Genomic DNA, 15,383 nt, shown 5'->3' with positions numbered 1-15,383 from the left:
CTCGTCTGGTTTCAGGTAGTCCTAGACCAGGGGTAGGCAACCTTGGCCTCTTTTATGACTCGTGGACTTCAACTCCCAGAATTCCTGAGTCATAAAAGAGCCAAGGTTGCCTACCCGTCCTAGACTTACGACCACGATTGAGCCCAAAATGGCGGTTGTTAAGCAAGACATTTGTTCAGTGAGGGTTGCCCCCATTTTGCAACCTTCCTTGCCACAGTTGTTAAGTGAATCCCCGCAGTGGTTAAGTTAGTAACCGTGGTTGTTAAGTGAATCTGGCTTTCTCCATAAACTTTGCTTGTCAGAAGGTCGCAAAAGCGGATCACGTGACCTTGGGACACAGCAACGGTCATAAATACGAGTCAGTTCCCAAGCATCTGAATTTTGATCACCTGATCATGGGAATGCTGCAAAGGTCATAAGTGTTAAAACATGGTCCTAAGTCACATTTTTCAGTGGCATTGTAACTTTGAACGGTCACTAAACAAATTGTTGTAAATCGAGGACAAGCTATACTTTTTAGGCCGGGGTCAAAAGCAGAATGCCTTCTCTTTGTTTTATTCTGATGCGATCCCCAACAGCACATCTTTACTCAGTGATTGCAGGTAGTCCTCTACTTACGATTGCAACAGGGACCAGAATTTTGATCATAAGTCATGATGGTCATAAGTCGAGGCACCCACGTAACCAGACCCAATTTTACAGCCATCTTTATAACAGTCATTAAGTGAATCATGCGGTCCATAAGTCTGGACCCATTCTCCCAAATGGGAGGGGTTTTTGCCAGAAACTGGCAAAAACCATTGCAAATTGTGTTCGTGTGATTGCAGGATGCTGCAATCAGTCGTAAATGGGAGCCAATCACCCAACATCTGAAATATGGTCATGTGACCACAGGGGAAAGCAACATTTCACAATAGCTGAAAGTGCTTTATGGGACCTAAATCCCCCCTTCCAAGGCCATCGTTAACTCCAAACGGGTCATTAAACAATTGGTCGTAAGTCGAGGACTACCTGTATAGGAAATTCTCAAGCAAGTAGTTTTCTTGCTTGCTTACTACCAGCTCTATAAACGATGGGTTGGTTCTCAATATGACAATAGGGACAGCAGTTTCACTTCCACAGAGCCTTTACTTTTTTATTCCTCCCATGTTTTTCAAAAAGAGTGCTGGCCCAGGAAAGGGAGGCTAGAATTCTTACACTGAGGTGATGAAGAGAGAGTCAAGATTTCCCAAAAGTGTGCTTCTATGTGAACAGAACTGCTGAAGCTGAAAGAGAGGATTAGATCAGTGAAATCCCTAATTGTTCTCTGTTATTTAATCTCAAGAGTTCCAGGGTGAGGATTCTGCAAACTAAGAATGCTGTAAGAGGACACTCTGCCTATGTGCGTATCCAGGTTAAGCTTCCACACTGAGGATTCTAGGTTAGTGTCTAGGTGATAAGAAGATCTAACAAGTTTAAATATGGACTCATTTGTTTTTTCTAGGATTCAAAAACACTGGTTGTGGTTCACACCGCAGGCTTAAGCTACTTCCTGCATTATTCCACTTCCTGGGTTCACACAACACATGGAACCATAAACTAGTCAATGGTCTGGGACTGGTTGCACATTTTGCTAAGCCTAACCAAAGACCCATCAAGCTTACCATGTTGCATGAACACATGCACTACGCCTTGGCCTTAGTTAAGCCTGCAGTGTGAAAATAGCACTACAAAGCACTTGTTAGAAAGTCCTTCTTAGTAGATAGTGGTCATAGGTAGCACCAAATGCTATTTGGATAGCTGAAGTTCATCCTTTGTGCAATTAGGCTGACGAGAGACATTCAAGCAGGCCTAGTGGAGTTTCAGAGCTCGGCCAAGTCATTTCTTGGGCAGCCCTTCTCATGACCTATTGTGAGATGCACTTATCATGATATTGGGCAAAGCGTTACGCCGCTTCTTCCAGGAGCCCAGCTCCCGAGAGTATCTCCTTATCTGCCTAAACCAGTGGTGAGTCCGTGCCTTGTCCCCGTCTCGAAATATGAAGGATTCCCGTCTTATCTCAAGCAGTTCAAATGCGTCGTCACAATTGGGATCCACAGAGACCACACAGTTGCTGAGTCTCAAGGGTTCCCTGAGCAAACTGAACTTCCCATTGTTCTTATCCCGAATAAGTACCAATACTGCATCTTTCACAGAGCCTGGCTCCCCCGGTTCAAAACTGGACTCAGATGCACGCCTGATATTGACCATCAGGAGAACTTGCATCTTCTGGAACTTTAACGTCTTGCTGCCCTTTTTCACCCATTGCCCATCAGGTGGCTGGGCCAGCTGCAAGGGTCCTTCCATCACAAACCGTGTTTCTTCCCGCAGCCAGCCCATCGTTTTGAGAGCAGTTTCCCTCATTTCAATATTGATCACCTCCCTGTTCTTCTTACTGTCCTGGCGGAAGGAGCGCAGAGTCCACGAATTCCCTTCCTGCTTGGTTTTCATGTTGATGTGTTCCAGGTGGGACTCGATGCGGCTTTTGGCCTCCAGCAGACTGCTGTAATCTGGGTGGTACTCCATAGTGGCTTTGATGATACGGCTCAGAAGGAGGGGATACTTTGTGACTCTTTGTAGTGGAGCTATGAGGAAGGACCTCAGATTCATGCGACGAAGGACGGTGTTGTCATTCTGCGAAACATTGAGGAATATCCTGCAGACCATGGAAACAATAAATCATAACCTTTTTCATACATACATACATACAAAACCATAGAATAGTGATGGCGAATCTTTTAGAGACCAAATGCCCAAACTGCAAACCAAAACCCATTTATGCATCGTCGGGTGCCGGGTGGGTGTGGCCCATTGGGTGAGCATAGCTGCAGTGGTAACAACAGAATGGGTGGGACTAAAAAGTTCAATCAATCAATTCCAACTTTGCAAGATCTTTTTTTTTCCGTGAAAAGTTGAAATTGACTAATTGATTGAACCTTTTTAGGCGGCAGAGGCCTAAAGCGAAAAGGTTTTATAAAACCCAGCTGAAGGCCTAGGACTGGGGTGACGGTGCACGTGCCCACAGAGAGGGCTCTGAGTGCCGCCTCTGGCAGCATAGGTTCGCCACCACTGCCATAGGAAAACCTGAAGGTGGAGTTAAAAGAGGGATCAGCCTAGAATTCCTATGTAGTCACAAGTGGACTAAGTCCAACCCTCCTTGAATTTCATTGATCCTTATCTAACTCCTAGCCTAGCTAGCAGATGCTTTTTCTACTCATCCTTCTGGATAATCAATCAGCCTATTTCAGGGTTTAATTTGTTATACTGTATTAACTATGCAGCATGGAATAAAAAAAAAAAGTTCTACCCAAAAGCCAAATCTTACTATGAGTCATCTTTAAGGATTGAAATGTCAACCCTACTGATTCACTCCTACCAGAGATGCAAAGAAAACCTATTGAGGCAAATTTCTTCATTTCTGCATAATGGCAGCATAGCAGGCTGGCCCAATTATTATCCAGACTTAGGCAGATGTTTTGGACAAGACAGCTGAATGCAGCATACATTATCATCTTTATCATTGGTAAGTGCTGCCCATTATAACTATGAATGGAAGTTTAATTCTGGGGAATGTAGCATAGATTATGCTGCATCCCCAGAATTAAGCTTCCATTCATAGTTATAATGGGCAACACTTACCAATGATAAAGATTTACTTAATCACAATTTGAATTGCCTTTGTACATGGCAGAGGGCATCCTGTGACTTTACTAGCTTACTAAATTACTATATCAGCTTCCCATGAGGGACTCTGGCAGCCTGCCCCTTTGCACCTCAGCTCCCTATTCTTGTTTTTCTAAAATGTCTCACATATAGACATGAAAATGGAGAAATGTGTAAGGGCCAAGAGCATCTATTTCTTTTCACATCTAACAAATGGAGAAGAGATCATCCATGTTAAGAAAAGAAGCTAAAATGCACTAGTTGGGTAGAGTCCTCAAAGTTTAGGATCATGTTATGGGTTAGATAAGGTTTGCTGGAGCCAACTGAACTCATGCCACTGAGCCCATCCCTAGGGACTGCTTCTAAAGGCCCAGTAGAATAACAATACCGAAAACTACGGCAGATTAAATATCGAAACGGTCATTACAATTTTATTTCCAGAACTTTATAAACATACTCTATTCCACTTTCTTTCAAATGTATTTTTTTTGCTTCTTGTTCCATCTGAAAATAATTGTAACTATTAAATATAACCATTCAAACATTAGCTTTCTGAATTTCCTAAATCTGATTTATCCAATTGGTAGCCGAGGACTAGTTTTCTAACACTTATGAGTTTTGTAGCTGCTAACTAATTCCAAGGGAATGCAAATGTAGATTTTATTATCAAGTCATACTTTGGGCAAGAATTTGTATTTCCAAGAGAACATACTAAATTCCTAATCGTAGTCTTACATCTCCTTTCTAACTATCAAATATTTAGATTGGGGGGGGGAGGGCTTCACAGAAGATGGACATTTTCTTCAAGAATCCACTTTGCTGTACTTACACATTTCTACTTCAGGAGTAATGAATTAAAATAAAATCTTAGGGTGGCTCAATAGTTTCAGTTACTCTCTTCATGTTTAGCAAAGTAACAGAATCTATCTTAGAGACTTTCACTGTACCTCTGAGTCAGGGTTGACTCAAAGTGTTGACTAGTCCCTGCCATTTGCTTAGCATGATTTTCTGAATTGCTTTGTCATTGCCTTCTTCATGGGCTGAGAGAGAGGGATTGATTCAAGACCACCCAGCTGGCTCAGGGCCTAAGGTGGGACTAGAACTCATGGCTTCCCAGTTTCTAACCTGAACCATTACAGGTAGTCCTTGACTTACAACAGTCCATTTAGTGACCGTTCAAAGTTCAACAGCACTGAAACAAGAGACTTATGACTATTTTTCACACTTACGACCATTGCAGCATTCCCATGGTCATGTGATGAAAATTCAGACACTTGGCAACTGGCATGTATTTATGGCGGTTGCAATGTCCTGGAGTCATGTGATCACCTTTTGTGACCTTCTGACATGCAAAGTCAATGGAGAAGCCAACTTAACAACTGAAGTAGTTCACTTAATAAATCTGGCAAAAAGCTCACAAAATGAGGTAAAATTCACTTAACAATTGTCTTGCTTAGCAACAGAAATTTTGGGCTCATTTGTGGTCATAAGTTGAAGACTACCTGTGACTTAGGGAAACCAACAAGGGAGTAAAGCCAGTTCATTATTCCAGTTGCCAACATTTCTCTGTTGGTACAAGCTCAGAAGCATCTGTTCCTCAGCTCTAGTCAACAATAGTTTCTCTGGAAAACCTCATCAGTTATTCATTCCCCAAAGCATAATTGTTTCCAAGCATGTTTTCTGTTCTTGAACCTCCTGCTCACATGTTACCTAGTTAAAATTTGGAACCCTCCTCACCTGAGTAATTCTTTTTCTTTTTCCAATGCATTGAGCATGTTCACGGAGGATGGCTGCTGCAGACAATATGTCTGGAATGCAGGCAGCATGTTCACAAACTCCAGGAATATTTCACCAATGCACACAGTCATGAGGTCATCATCACCCTGTCAACATAGAAGATGAAGAAGAGAAACAGAAATATTTGAGGTCTTCCAAGTCATCAGCATACTGTATTGTATTGCCGGTTGACTGTAAAATACATATATTCAATGTGATAAACGCCTCAAGGGCAAATTCTTTGCCATATTTTACCTGTATATTAACATTGTTCCTGGAGTCCTTTTTAAATACGATCTATTACAATAAGACAATAGGACAGAGAGCTAAGAAGCAAGGCCTCTTGCTGGTGGGTTCATAACTGCAAAAACGTGTGCCCCATCTTTTCTGTACAGAAATTCAAGAAAGCTTAACACTGTCTGTAATCAGAAATTTTATTTAGCTTTTTAGTAAGAGTTTTGTGAGATACACAAATTTTGTAAACAGCGCAATTTTTGTCTTTCTTTTTTTACTTTTCTATTTGATGATAGGTTACTTTGGGAGGACCAAACTATAAAAGTTGTCTAAGTGTCCTTCAAATAATGAAGGATAAATAATTAATGGGGAGGAGATGGCATTCTTCGACCAGGTGACAAAATTAGTGGTTACAAGACTTCCTACTATATCACCAGACCTTTGGGCCATCTCATTCAGGGTTGTTCAGTTATAAGAAATTTCTCAGTTATAAAAAAAATAAAAAATGAATTTTTCAGCTTTACCCAGAGTGGCCAGGAATCAAGCAAGTATAAAATTTGGCTATAGCCTGAACTATGGCCTTTCTCTGACCATCTGTCTATCTGGATCGGTACCATTTATTCCAGAAGACAAAGAACCTGTGCTCCTTCAGCTGTTGATAAGCTACAGCTCCCACGATCCCTCATGATTAGCCATATTAATTGTTTTGCCAAGGCTTGCAGTTTAACAGTGCTTGAAGGCTGCAAGTTCCTTGCCCTACCCAACTCAGTTTGGCCAGCAATTCTCCCAATTTTATAGAGAGGCCACCTGTCGCTTAAAAATTAAAGCAGAGCTTTGTATGCCTGGGACATTCGGTATGGGGGGGGGAAGTGCAATAACTGTGTACTAATATTAAATGAAAGCTCTTCCCCAAAGTGATTGCCAGTCTTAAAATAATAATCTCTGTCTCATCTGGCTTTTGAGGTTAACCAGTAAAGCTTTCAGACTGACATAACGTTTTAAGAAATGCCTTTCCAATCCATTATAAATAACCTTGAATGCCTTCAGGAAAGTTGGACAATCTGCAGGGTGGTTTGAGTAATACTTAAGAAATTAACTACCATAATGTTTATTCATTCATTCATTAACTGTTGGCAAAGCTAAGATTCTTTTAATTATTCACTCGGAGGCAAACACTACTGCATTGGGATGATGCAGTGAAAATGAATTTCTGTATTACAGGTGGTCCTTGACTTAAGACTATAGTTGGGACCAGAATTTCTGTTGTTAAGGGTGGTTGTTAAGTGAGTCATGTCCAATCTTATTACCTTTTTCTGCTGCAATTATTAGCTGAATCATTGCAATTGTTACGAGAATCGTGCAGTTATTAGCTGAATCTGACTCCCCCCCCATTGTCTTTGTCAGAATCTGGTTGGGAAGGTCACAGAGGATGATCAAATGATTTTGGGATGGTGCAACTATCATACATACATATATGCCATTTGCCAAGCACCCAAATTTTAATCAGTTGACTGTGGGGATGCCACTTCTAAGAGTGAGGAACACTTTATCAGTGCTGATAAACTGGTCACTAAACAAATGGTTGTAAGTTGAGAACTGGTTACCTTTCAGAGGCAATAATGAACTACAAAATATAAACAGGCAGTCTTTACATTAAATTAGCTTTACATTAAATTAGAAGGTATCGCGGCTTGTTAACATCATTTACCTTCAGCCAAAAGAAATGCTTGTATTTGTAATTGATGGCAGATGTCACAGCGCAACGGGTTTACTGAAGTTTTGGGCAATGAAGGTGGACTTCATAGGGAAGAACACCCACTCAGTTAACTAAATTGGGAGCTTCTTCATGTGCCTCTCCTAGATAGATGAGCAGGAAGGATTCTGGGATACATTGATGCAACCAAATATCGGGAGGGCACCTTCTCAGAATTCTGAAGTTCTCAATTCATCGGATGTCAACAAGACAATGAAGAAGCAGCTCGGACACAGTAAGTCTTAAGTGTTACAAACTAGCATGCTTCAGAAACAAATAAGAAACAATTCAACTGTTGCAAACGGAAAGGGAAATGCGATTTGAAGTCACACACTACCTGCTCAAAAGACTGATCAATCTCTTCTTGAAGATACTCCAGAAAGTTTTCATTGAGGTCAATTAGCTCCTGGATATTGCTAAAAACCACCAACAGTTGTTCTTGTGTTAGGAGGCCAGCTGCTTGCATGGGGAGATAGAATTCCTCCTTGATGATGCGTAGGTCTTCCCCATAACTAGCTTCAGTGTTGACAAATTCCAACACTGATTCTTTCCGTTCTGTCCTGCACTTCAGGCACTTCTCACAGAGAATGCCCTGTTTCCTGTTTTGATTCTGGACATCTGTTTCCAATGGAAAATCTCTGCCACCACAGTCAGTGCAAGGTTGATGGGTTTCCCAGGCCTGTAGAGAGGTTAACGTTTCTGATGCCCGGTTCTTCCACTTCCTACCCAACACCTGGCTGATACCACTATCTGCCCGCTCCATTTTGGATGACCTAATCCTTGGCACCCCTCCAACGGTGGTGTCAGCATTGTCTCTCTCCTCATTCCCGCCTGCAATTCCACTATCTGCACTGAGACTGCTAACGTTGCTCCAGCGGTGCTTGGAACGAAAAGAGCTGCTCTGGACATGGTGATTCTCATCAACATAATTGACAGTGGCTTTAGTCAGTGGTGGACCTGAGCAGAGAAACAAAAAGAATGGACATCATGCCTAGCAATAAAAAGGTTCTCCTGTAATGATACAGCGTTATTTTCACTAGAATCTTGTAAATCATCTGACCAATTCTGCTCAGAAACTAAGCAAAATTTGGACCAGTTTACTAATTTGGAGGGAACACCAGCAGGAAATTCTAAGACTGTAAGATAAATTAGGAAGTTGAAAACAATTCTCAAAATAAGGAAACCATATGCGGCTATCAAGAAAACTGCAAAGATCTGTCCATGGATTCACCAGGAGTCAAGTTCAACCTAAGAGTATCTCTACTGTTATTATTAAGTAGAAGAAATATATACATATGTATGTATGTATGTATGTATGTATGTATGTATGTATGTATGTATGTGTATATATATATATATATATATATATATATATATATATATATATATATATATCATTTTATCTCTAGCTAATGTAAGTCACTAACATCATTTCCTAAGAAAATTAAATGAACTATGAAAGTTGGGTAGGAGAATCAGCCATTATTAAACTAAATACATTCTAGTAGTTATGTGGCTTGATAAAGGATTATCAATATATGCAGTTAAAAAACTTAACACAACAAAAAACACCATGAAACTCCTAACAGATAAGCATCCATGGCTGGGGGGTCATACGGTGCTTGTGGATCACAAATTCTTCAAGTCAATTACTTTTACATTCAAAAAATACATTCCAATTCTAAACAACGCCTCTGTTCTTAATTTGACTTCTAAGAAAGAAAAGTCTCATTCGCTGCATGGCTTGGTTTTATGTTTGAAAGAATTTTCCTCTTCCTTATCCTAGCCCAGGGGTAGGCAACCTTGGCTCTTTTATGACTCGTGGACTTCAACTCCCAGAATTCCTGAGCCAGCATGGCTCAGCTTGGAAACCTCTCCCTTCTCCCTCAGCATGGCTGGCTCAGGAATTCTGGGAGTTGAAGTCCACGAGTCATAAAAGAGCCAAGGTTGCCTACCCCTGTCTTAGTAAGTGGACTTCTTAATTTGCTCCAGAGGTTCCTGCAGGACCAGTTGTTTCAGGTTTGTCTCTTGTTCTGTATAAGATTAAATGCTAGATTAATGCCTGATACTGTGATGGCATTATCTTCCCTTTCCAATTACTGCACTAAGAGCAACTTCAGAACATGCCTAGTCTAAGATATCTGCTTATTAGAGCAGCGGTCTCTAAACTTGGCAACTTGGCTGGCTGGAGAATTCTGAGAGTTGAAGTCCACCAATTCACCAAGTTTGGAGACCCCTGATCTATTCTAGAGGGTTTGTCATAAAGGGCAGGAAGTAATGACAAATCCATTGCACCTGTGCTCTTCTTTCTCTTGTAGACCCTACAGCAAATGTCAGCAAGGCAATGCTCTAAATAGTATGTGTGAACCCATAAAATTAAATGTAAAACTTTTTCCTTTAAAAGTGCAACATTTCATTAGATCATGAAACTTTAGTGTTCTTGCCTGTGACCTCATGAGAGATGAGTTGAGCAGCTGGTGACAGATCGACAACAGTATAAAATGATTTGCTATTATCTTTTTCAGGTGTTTCTTCAAGTTCCCAGGTTAGGCTATAATTCTGGATTTCAATAGTCTCCAGCCCAAATATTAATCAGATGCTAATTAATGGTTTTTGATCTTTGAAAACTATTAGGTTTTCAAGATCAACCAATGCTGCCATCTAGGCAGGACAACCCATTATAAAAAAGGAGACAAAGACAGGGGATTTACTGGATTCTCTCTCTTGCCGGCGCTTCTGGGCATGGTGTCGGGCTACTGCAGCTATCTTCAACTCCAGCTGTTTCCTCTTTACGGCATCTGTTGGCATTGGATCACTGAAATGAGGCCGTAGCCGGCACTCCCGCTGAACTTTGGCGCAGACCGGGGTTTCGTAGGAGATGTCAGAACTTGATCTGCGGCAATTTGAGCTGGAGCTCTGGAAGGTTAAAAAAAAAGTGGATTCAGAAGAAAGTTTTACACAAGATAGCCAAATATACGTTAACAGGGATGCGCACAGCAAGTTAATATTTGTCAGATTCACCAAACATGCATCTGTCCCTTGTGTGGATCTGTTCAATGTTGTAATGTGGTCACAGCGGCAGAAGAGTTTGCATGATAGTACTGCAGCAGATATTTCTTCATTTGCTTCTCGGTGACCCTATGGCAGCAGTGTATATAAGAAACCACAACCATATCAAAGCGACGACACCTGCATCATGATGTCATTGCTCAAAGGACGCCAGTTAGTACTTGCGTCACAGAATCTAATGCAAGTGCCTAAGTTGCATCATTCAAATCACGACGCATCCTTTTTTATTTGAGACCCTCGGCCCAAGCCACTTAACTTACTGTGGATTGATGACAGTCTTCCACAAAAGTGTGATCTGCTTTCTGAATTTCAAAGGACTTGGGGGAAGGGAGATCAAGGGCAATTTCACCAGTGCAGCTATGAGAAAAGGGACAAAATCCAATTAATACTATTCGCAAAATAGGGCTTAAAATAGTTTGGAAGATGCAGCTGATTTACATTCAACTAATTAACTGTCCCAGGAACAAATAGTTACATTTAAAATGCAAATCTATTTGTACTGACTAATGAAAGAGAGAATGCTTCATCTCATTCCTGTATAGCAGTGTTTCCCAAACTTGACAATTTTAAGGCATGAGGACTTCAACTCCCAGAATTCCACAGCCAGCAACGCTGGCTGTGGAATTCTGGGAGTTGAAGTCCACATGCCTTAAAATTGTCAAGTTTGGGAAACACTGCTGTATAGGTTATTCAAACAAGGTACCTCTGGTGATAAGGCTAATTGAAATTATGGTAATTTGAAAAAGGTAAACTCCTTCAGATAGAATGGTAATAAACTCATATTCTCTTTCTTTGTTATGCTGGGATAACAGGGTTTTATTTATCCTGAGAAAGAAGAAAACCTTCTGTTGCATCGTCACAAAGTGCTCCCTAAATCATGAGATGTCACATATAATTTCTCATCCATAAATTATGAGCAAATAGTGTAGCAAGACCCAAGGCACGGAAGACTGAGAGTTAAGAGTGAGGAACCGCTCCGCTTAGAACCGCAAAAATCATATGAGTGCTTAGTAAATATTCAGTTTTTACATTAGATTTAGATTTTTAAAATCTTTACTATTATTTTTCTATATAACTCAAGGCAGCAGGCTTGCCTAATATTTGTTCGCCCTCCTATTTCCCCACAACAATCGCCTGTGAGGTGAGTTGGGCTGAGAGAGAGTGACCGGCACAAGGTTCCCCCAGCTGGCTTTCTTGCCTAAGGCGGGACTAGAACTCAGAGTCCCCGGATTCCTAGCATGGGGTCTTAATCTCTGCCCCACACTGTCTCAATTCATATTCATATCTTTATTCAATAAATATTGAAGGTTTTTCCTGATGTTAGACGTGTATCCTTTATACTGATTTATTAATAGGATTCAGAGATATCATTCCTTTCTGCAAACATGTTTGGAATAAGAGATTTTTTTAAAATTTGAGGTCAAATAACTAGATGCTGTTATTTATTTATTTATTTATGAGACTTATATACCACTTTAAGTGCAAGCACTCTCTAAGCGGTGTACACCAGTAAGCAATGTATATATATATATATATTTACATTGCCCCCAACAATCTGGGTCCTCATTTTACCTACCCCGGAAGGATGGAAGGCTGAGTCAACCTTGAGCCGGTGAGATTTGAACCGCTGACCTGCTGAACAGGCAGCTAAAGTGGCCTGCAGTACTGCAGTCTAACTGCTGCGCCACCTCGGCTCATCTTGTTGTAGAATGATACCCTCTATCTCTATAGAGCAATGGTTCTTAACCTTTTTAATGCCGTGACCCCCAACCGGTCGTTAAGTCGAGGACTACTCAACCGGTCGTAAGTCGAGGACTACTCAACTGGTGCAGCACCGTTTGCAGAATGGGACTTTTGGCGGGCTCAGCAGGGCAGAGACAGCCTGGACAATTCCTATTGCTTTTGAAAGCCAATAGAATTAGACTCTATTCAAGAGAGTCTATTCTATTGGCTTTCAAAAGCCAATAGAATAAAAGGGAAAGGGGGAAAAAATGGCGGACTGCGTTGTTTGGCGACCCCCGTGAAATGGTCGTTCGACCCCAAATGGGGTCCCGACCCACAGGTTGAGAACCACTGGTATAGAGTATTTTAATCATTATCATGCAGATCTTCACACACTGAGTATTCAATGTGCCCTAAAATATTGCCAACGCTGAATCATTTATATGTAGTCCTCAACTTACGATCACAATGGAGTTCAAAATTCTTGTTACTAAGCAAGACAGTTTTTAAGAGAGTTGTTAAGTGATTTTCATGGCCTTTTTTGCCACAGTTGTTAAGTGAATCATGCAGTCGTTAAGTGAATCTGGCTTCCCCCATTGACGCTGCTTGTCAGAAGCCAGCTGGGAAGGTTACAAATGGTGATCACATGACCCCAGGACAGTGCACCTGTCATAAATACATGCAAAGCACCCAAGTTTTGATCATGTGACCTTGATAATACTGCAATGGTTGTTAAGTATGAAAATTGCTCATGCCGCTTTTTTCAGTGTTGTTGTAACTTCGAATGATCACTAAACGAATTGTTGTAAGTCAAGGACTTAATAGAAGTCAAGGATCCACTGCAAAGAATGCTTATTTTATTTACAGAAGACCCATAAAAGAGCCTTGTTGTAAATACTACCATTGTGCTAGAATTGTACAATACAAAGCAAAATGATAAAGCAATCTACAAAAAGTAGAAAAAATACTGTATTCTAATTTCATAATTTAGTAAATTAAATATTTTGAAATCCTTATACGGAATCATAGAATCATAGGCCTGGAAGGGATCTTGGAGGTCTTCTAGTCCACCCCCCATTGCCCAAAGCAGGAGTCTTTATTCCATCCTGGACAAATGGCTGTCCAATCTTCTCTTGAAAACCTCCAGTGATAGAGCACCCACAACTCTGGGAGGCAAACAGTTCCACTGATTTAAAATAATGTATGTATAGATATATCTGCAACTCATTTGGGGATCTGCTGGGAGCAGATTTAAGTATATTTAAAATGAATACACTTAAATAATTAATTGTGACTATCTCAGATCTCTTTCATTCCAAAAGATCCACTACAGACTTGAGCCCGTATCACTGTTATTTTTGAAAGCATTTTGTATGAAACTTATAATATCAGGGGTATTATCTCCCACATGCAAGCAGAAGAGTAGAGCCAAAAGACACGTCAATCTTGAAAGATAAAGATCTTCACAAAGTCAGGAAGGCAAAACATGTGGCTTATATATACCCCTGATTAGTTGAATCTGGCATATAAACTGCTGTGTCGCTCATGGAAACCTGCTTAGCCTTTCAATAAATTGGATTTGGAAGAAAGACCTCTTTTATAGATCTTAATTGCTGAGAAAACACACATATGAGGCAGTGTTCCTTGAGAGAATAAAAATATCTGCCCTTTCAAACTGCAAACATAATCTCCCCTTGTGCCTGGAAATAAGCTGGCTTCCAATGAAGTCATCCAACATACTTAGCCAGGGGGTCTTCAAACTTGGCCCTTTTATGACTTGTGAACTTCAACTCCCAGAATTCCTCAGCCAGCATGCCTGGCTGAGGAATTCTGGGAGTTGAAGTCCACAAGTCATAAAAGGGCCACATTTGAAGACCCCCTGTACTTAGCCAACAGAGGACTTGTGCCTAGATTCTAGAAGGTTATTCAATGCTGTAGCACAAAAGTAGGTAACTAAAGCACCAAAACCTTTTATTATTGAAGATGATTCTTGAAGTCCAGAGCACTTACAAGAAATCTGTTAGACCAAAATAGCATCTGCAGACAAATAAAGAATGCCCAAGAGAGGAAGTGCTTTTAGTTTTAGTGGGTGGGAGTGTGTTTGGGGATTATGTGTGTGGTACCTGGTCTTTGGGTGTCAAGTAAATTTCATTGTATGTGTACACTGTGTATTCAGATACAATGACAATAAAGTTTATTTATTTTATTTTTTAGTTAATTAATTATACAGGATTTTTTTCTGCATTTGAATAAATCTGTCTGCTTCTGTGTTCAAGCATGTGCCTATATATGTGTGTTTGTGTATGTGTGTATACACACACACACATATACATACACACGCATATATATGCACAATTCCATTTTGAATGGATCCTGGTTCACTCATGTCTGCATATTATTTCTTATTGTATTACATCAGTTAACTTCCGGCCAAATATTTTTTTCATCTATTCTCTCATCTTCTATTAGATCACCAAATGTTGTAACTGAACAAGGAAATTGATGACTTCTGGATGAGGAAAAAAATAAATAAAGTTAGACACACAATCTGGCATGGGATCAGTTTAGGAGGGTGCTAATTGGAAAAAAAGCTGGGGTGATTATAAATGAACTAATGCATGGCTCTTATTATATGAAAGCATTGCAAGTGTCTTCTATATAGCAGAAAACATAGCTCTCAGAAAACTGTCTTATCTATCAAATCTATCCTAGATTTTGTTTTTTGTTGCAATGGTCCATCCCTGTCCTTTATTTATTTACATAATCTTCTGCGGTCCTTTCTCTACCAACCAGATTTTGCCCTGGAAGCACATTTCTGTTTAATTGGCCCAACATTTAAAAGTACTTTATCTCTTGTGCATTCTTCATATGTCACTACCACGATGGTCCAGCAAATGCATTTAAATGCTCTTGATTTCATGCATTATCAGCCCTGGCCAATAAGATCAGTAGCAAGAATTCATCAGAACTCTGTTTCAAAGCTGTTCAGACTGGGCATTTCTATAACTGAGAATGTCAGTCATTTTCTATACCCACTTTCTCTGTGATCATAAAATAAATGGCTATTTTTACCTTTTTTGTGTAACAAAGTCAAGTTGCTTGAGTCCAATACACTTTTTGCCTGAACTCTTCTTTTTTCAACCATCTT

The 15,383-nt window shown here is 40.3% G+C and overlaps 1 protein-coding gene across 4 annotated transcripts in view; it reads right to left on the bottom strand.

Moving 5' to 3' along the window:
* Positions 1-381: 381 nt before the first annotated feature.
* Positions 382-15,383, bottom strand: part of LOC120302146 — a 67,217-nt gene continuing 52,215 nt past the window's right edge. For all 4 annotated transcript variants that reach the window (XM_039330139.1, XM_039330137.1, XM_039330140.1 and 1 more), the window contains exons 3-7: positions 10,774-10,870; positions 10,156-10,360; positions 7,782-8,401; positions 5,419-5,564; positions 382-2,674 (exon numbers count right to left, since the gene is read on the bottom strand). In XM_039330139.1, coding sequence (XP_039186073.1) covers positions 1,879-2,674; positions 5,419-5,564; positions 7,782-8,401; positions 10,156-10,360; positions 10,774-10,870 — 1,864 coding nt within the window. In that variant the 3' untranslated portion in view covers positions 382-1,878. The remainder of the gene's footprint in view (positions 2,675-5,418; positions 5,565-7,781; positions 8,402-10,155; positions 10,361-10,773; positions 10,871-15,383) is intronic.

The sequence above is a fragment of the Crotalus tigris genome, unplaced genomic scaffold, assembly GCF_016545835.1.
Source record: "Crotalus tigris isolate CLP2741 ecotype Arizona unplaced genomic scaffold, ASM1654583v1 scf7180000024424.1579004, whole genome shotgun sequence".
Lineage (NCBI taxonomy): Eukaryota > Metazoa > Chordata > Lepidosauria > Squamata > Viperidae > Crotalus > Crotalus tigris.
Note: the sequence above shows the minus strand (reverse complement) of the source record. Positions and strands in the feature narration are given on the sequence as shown.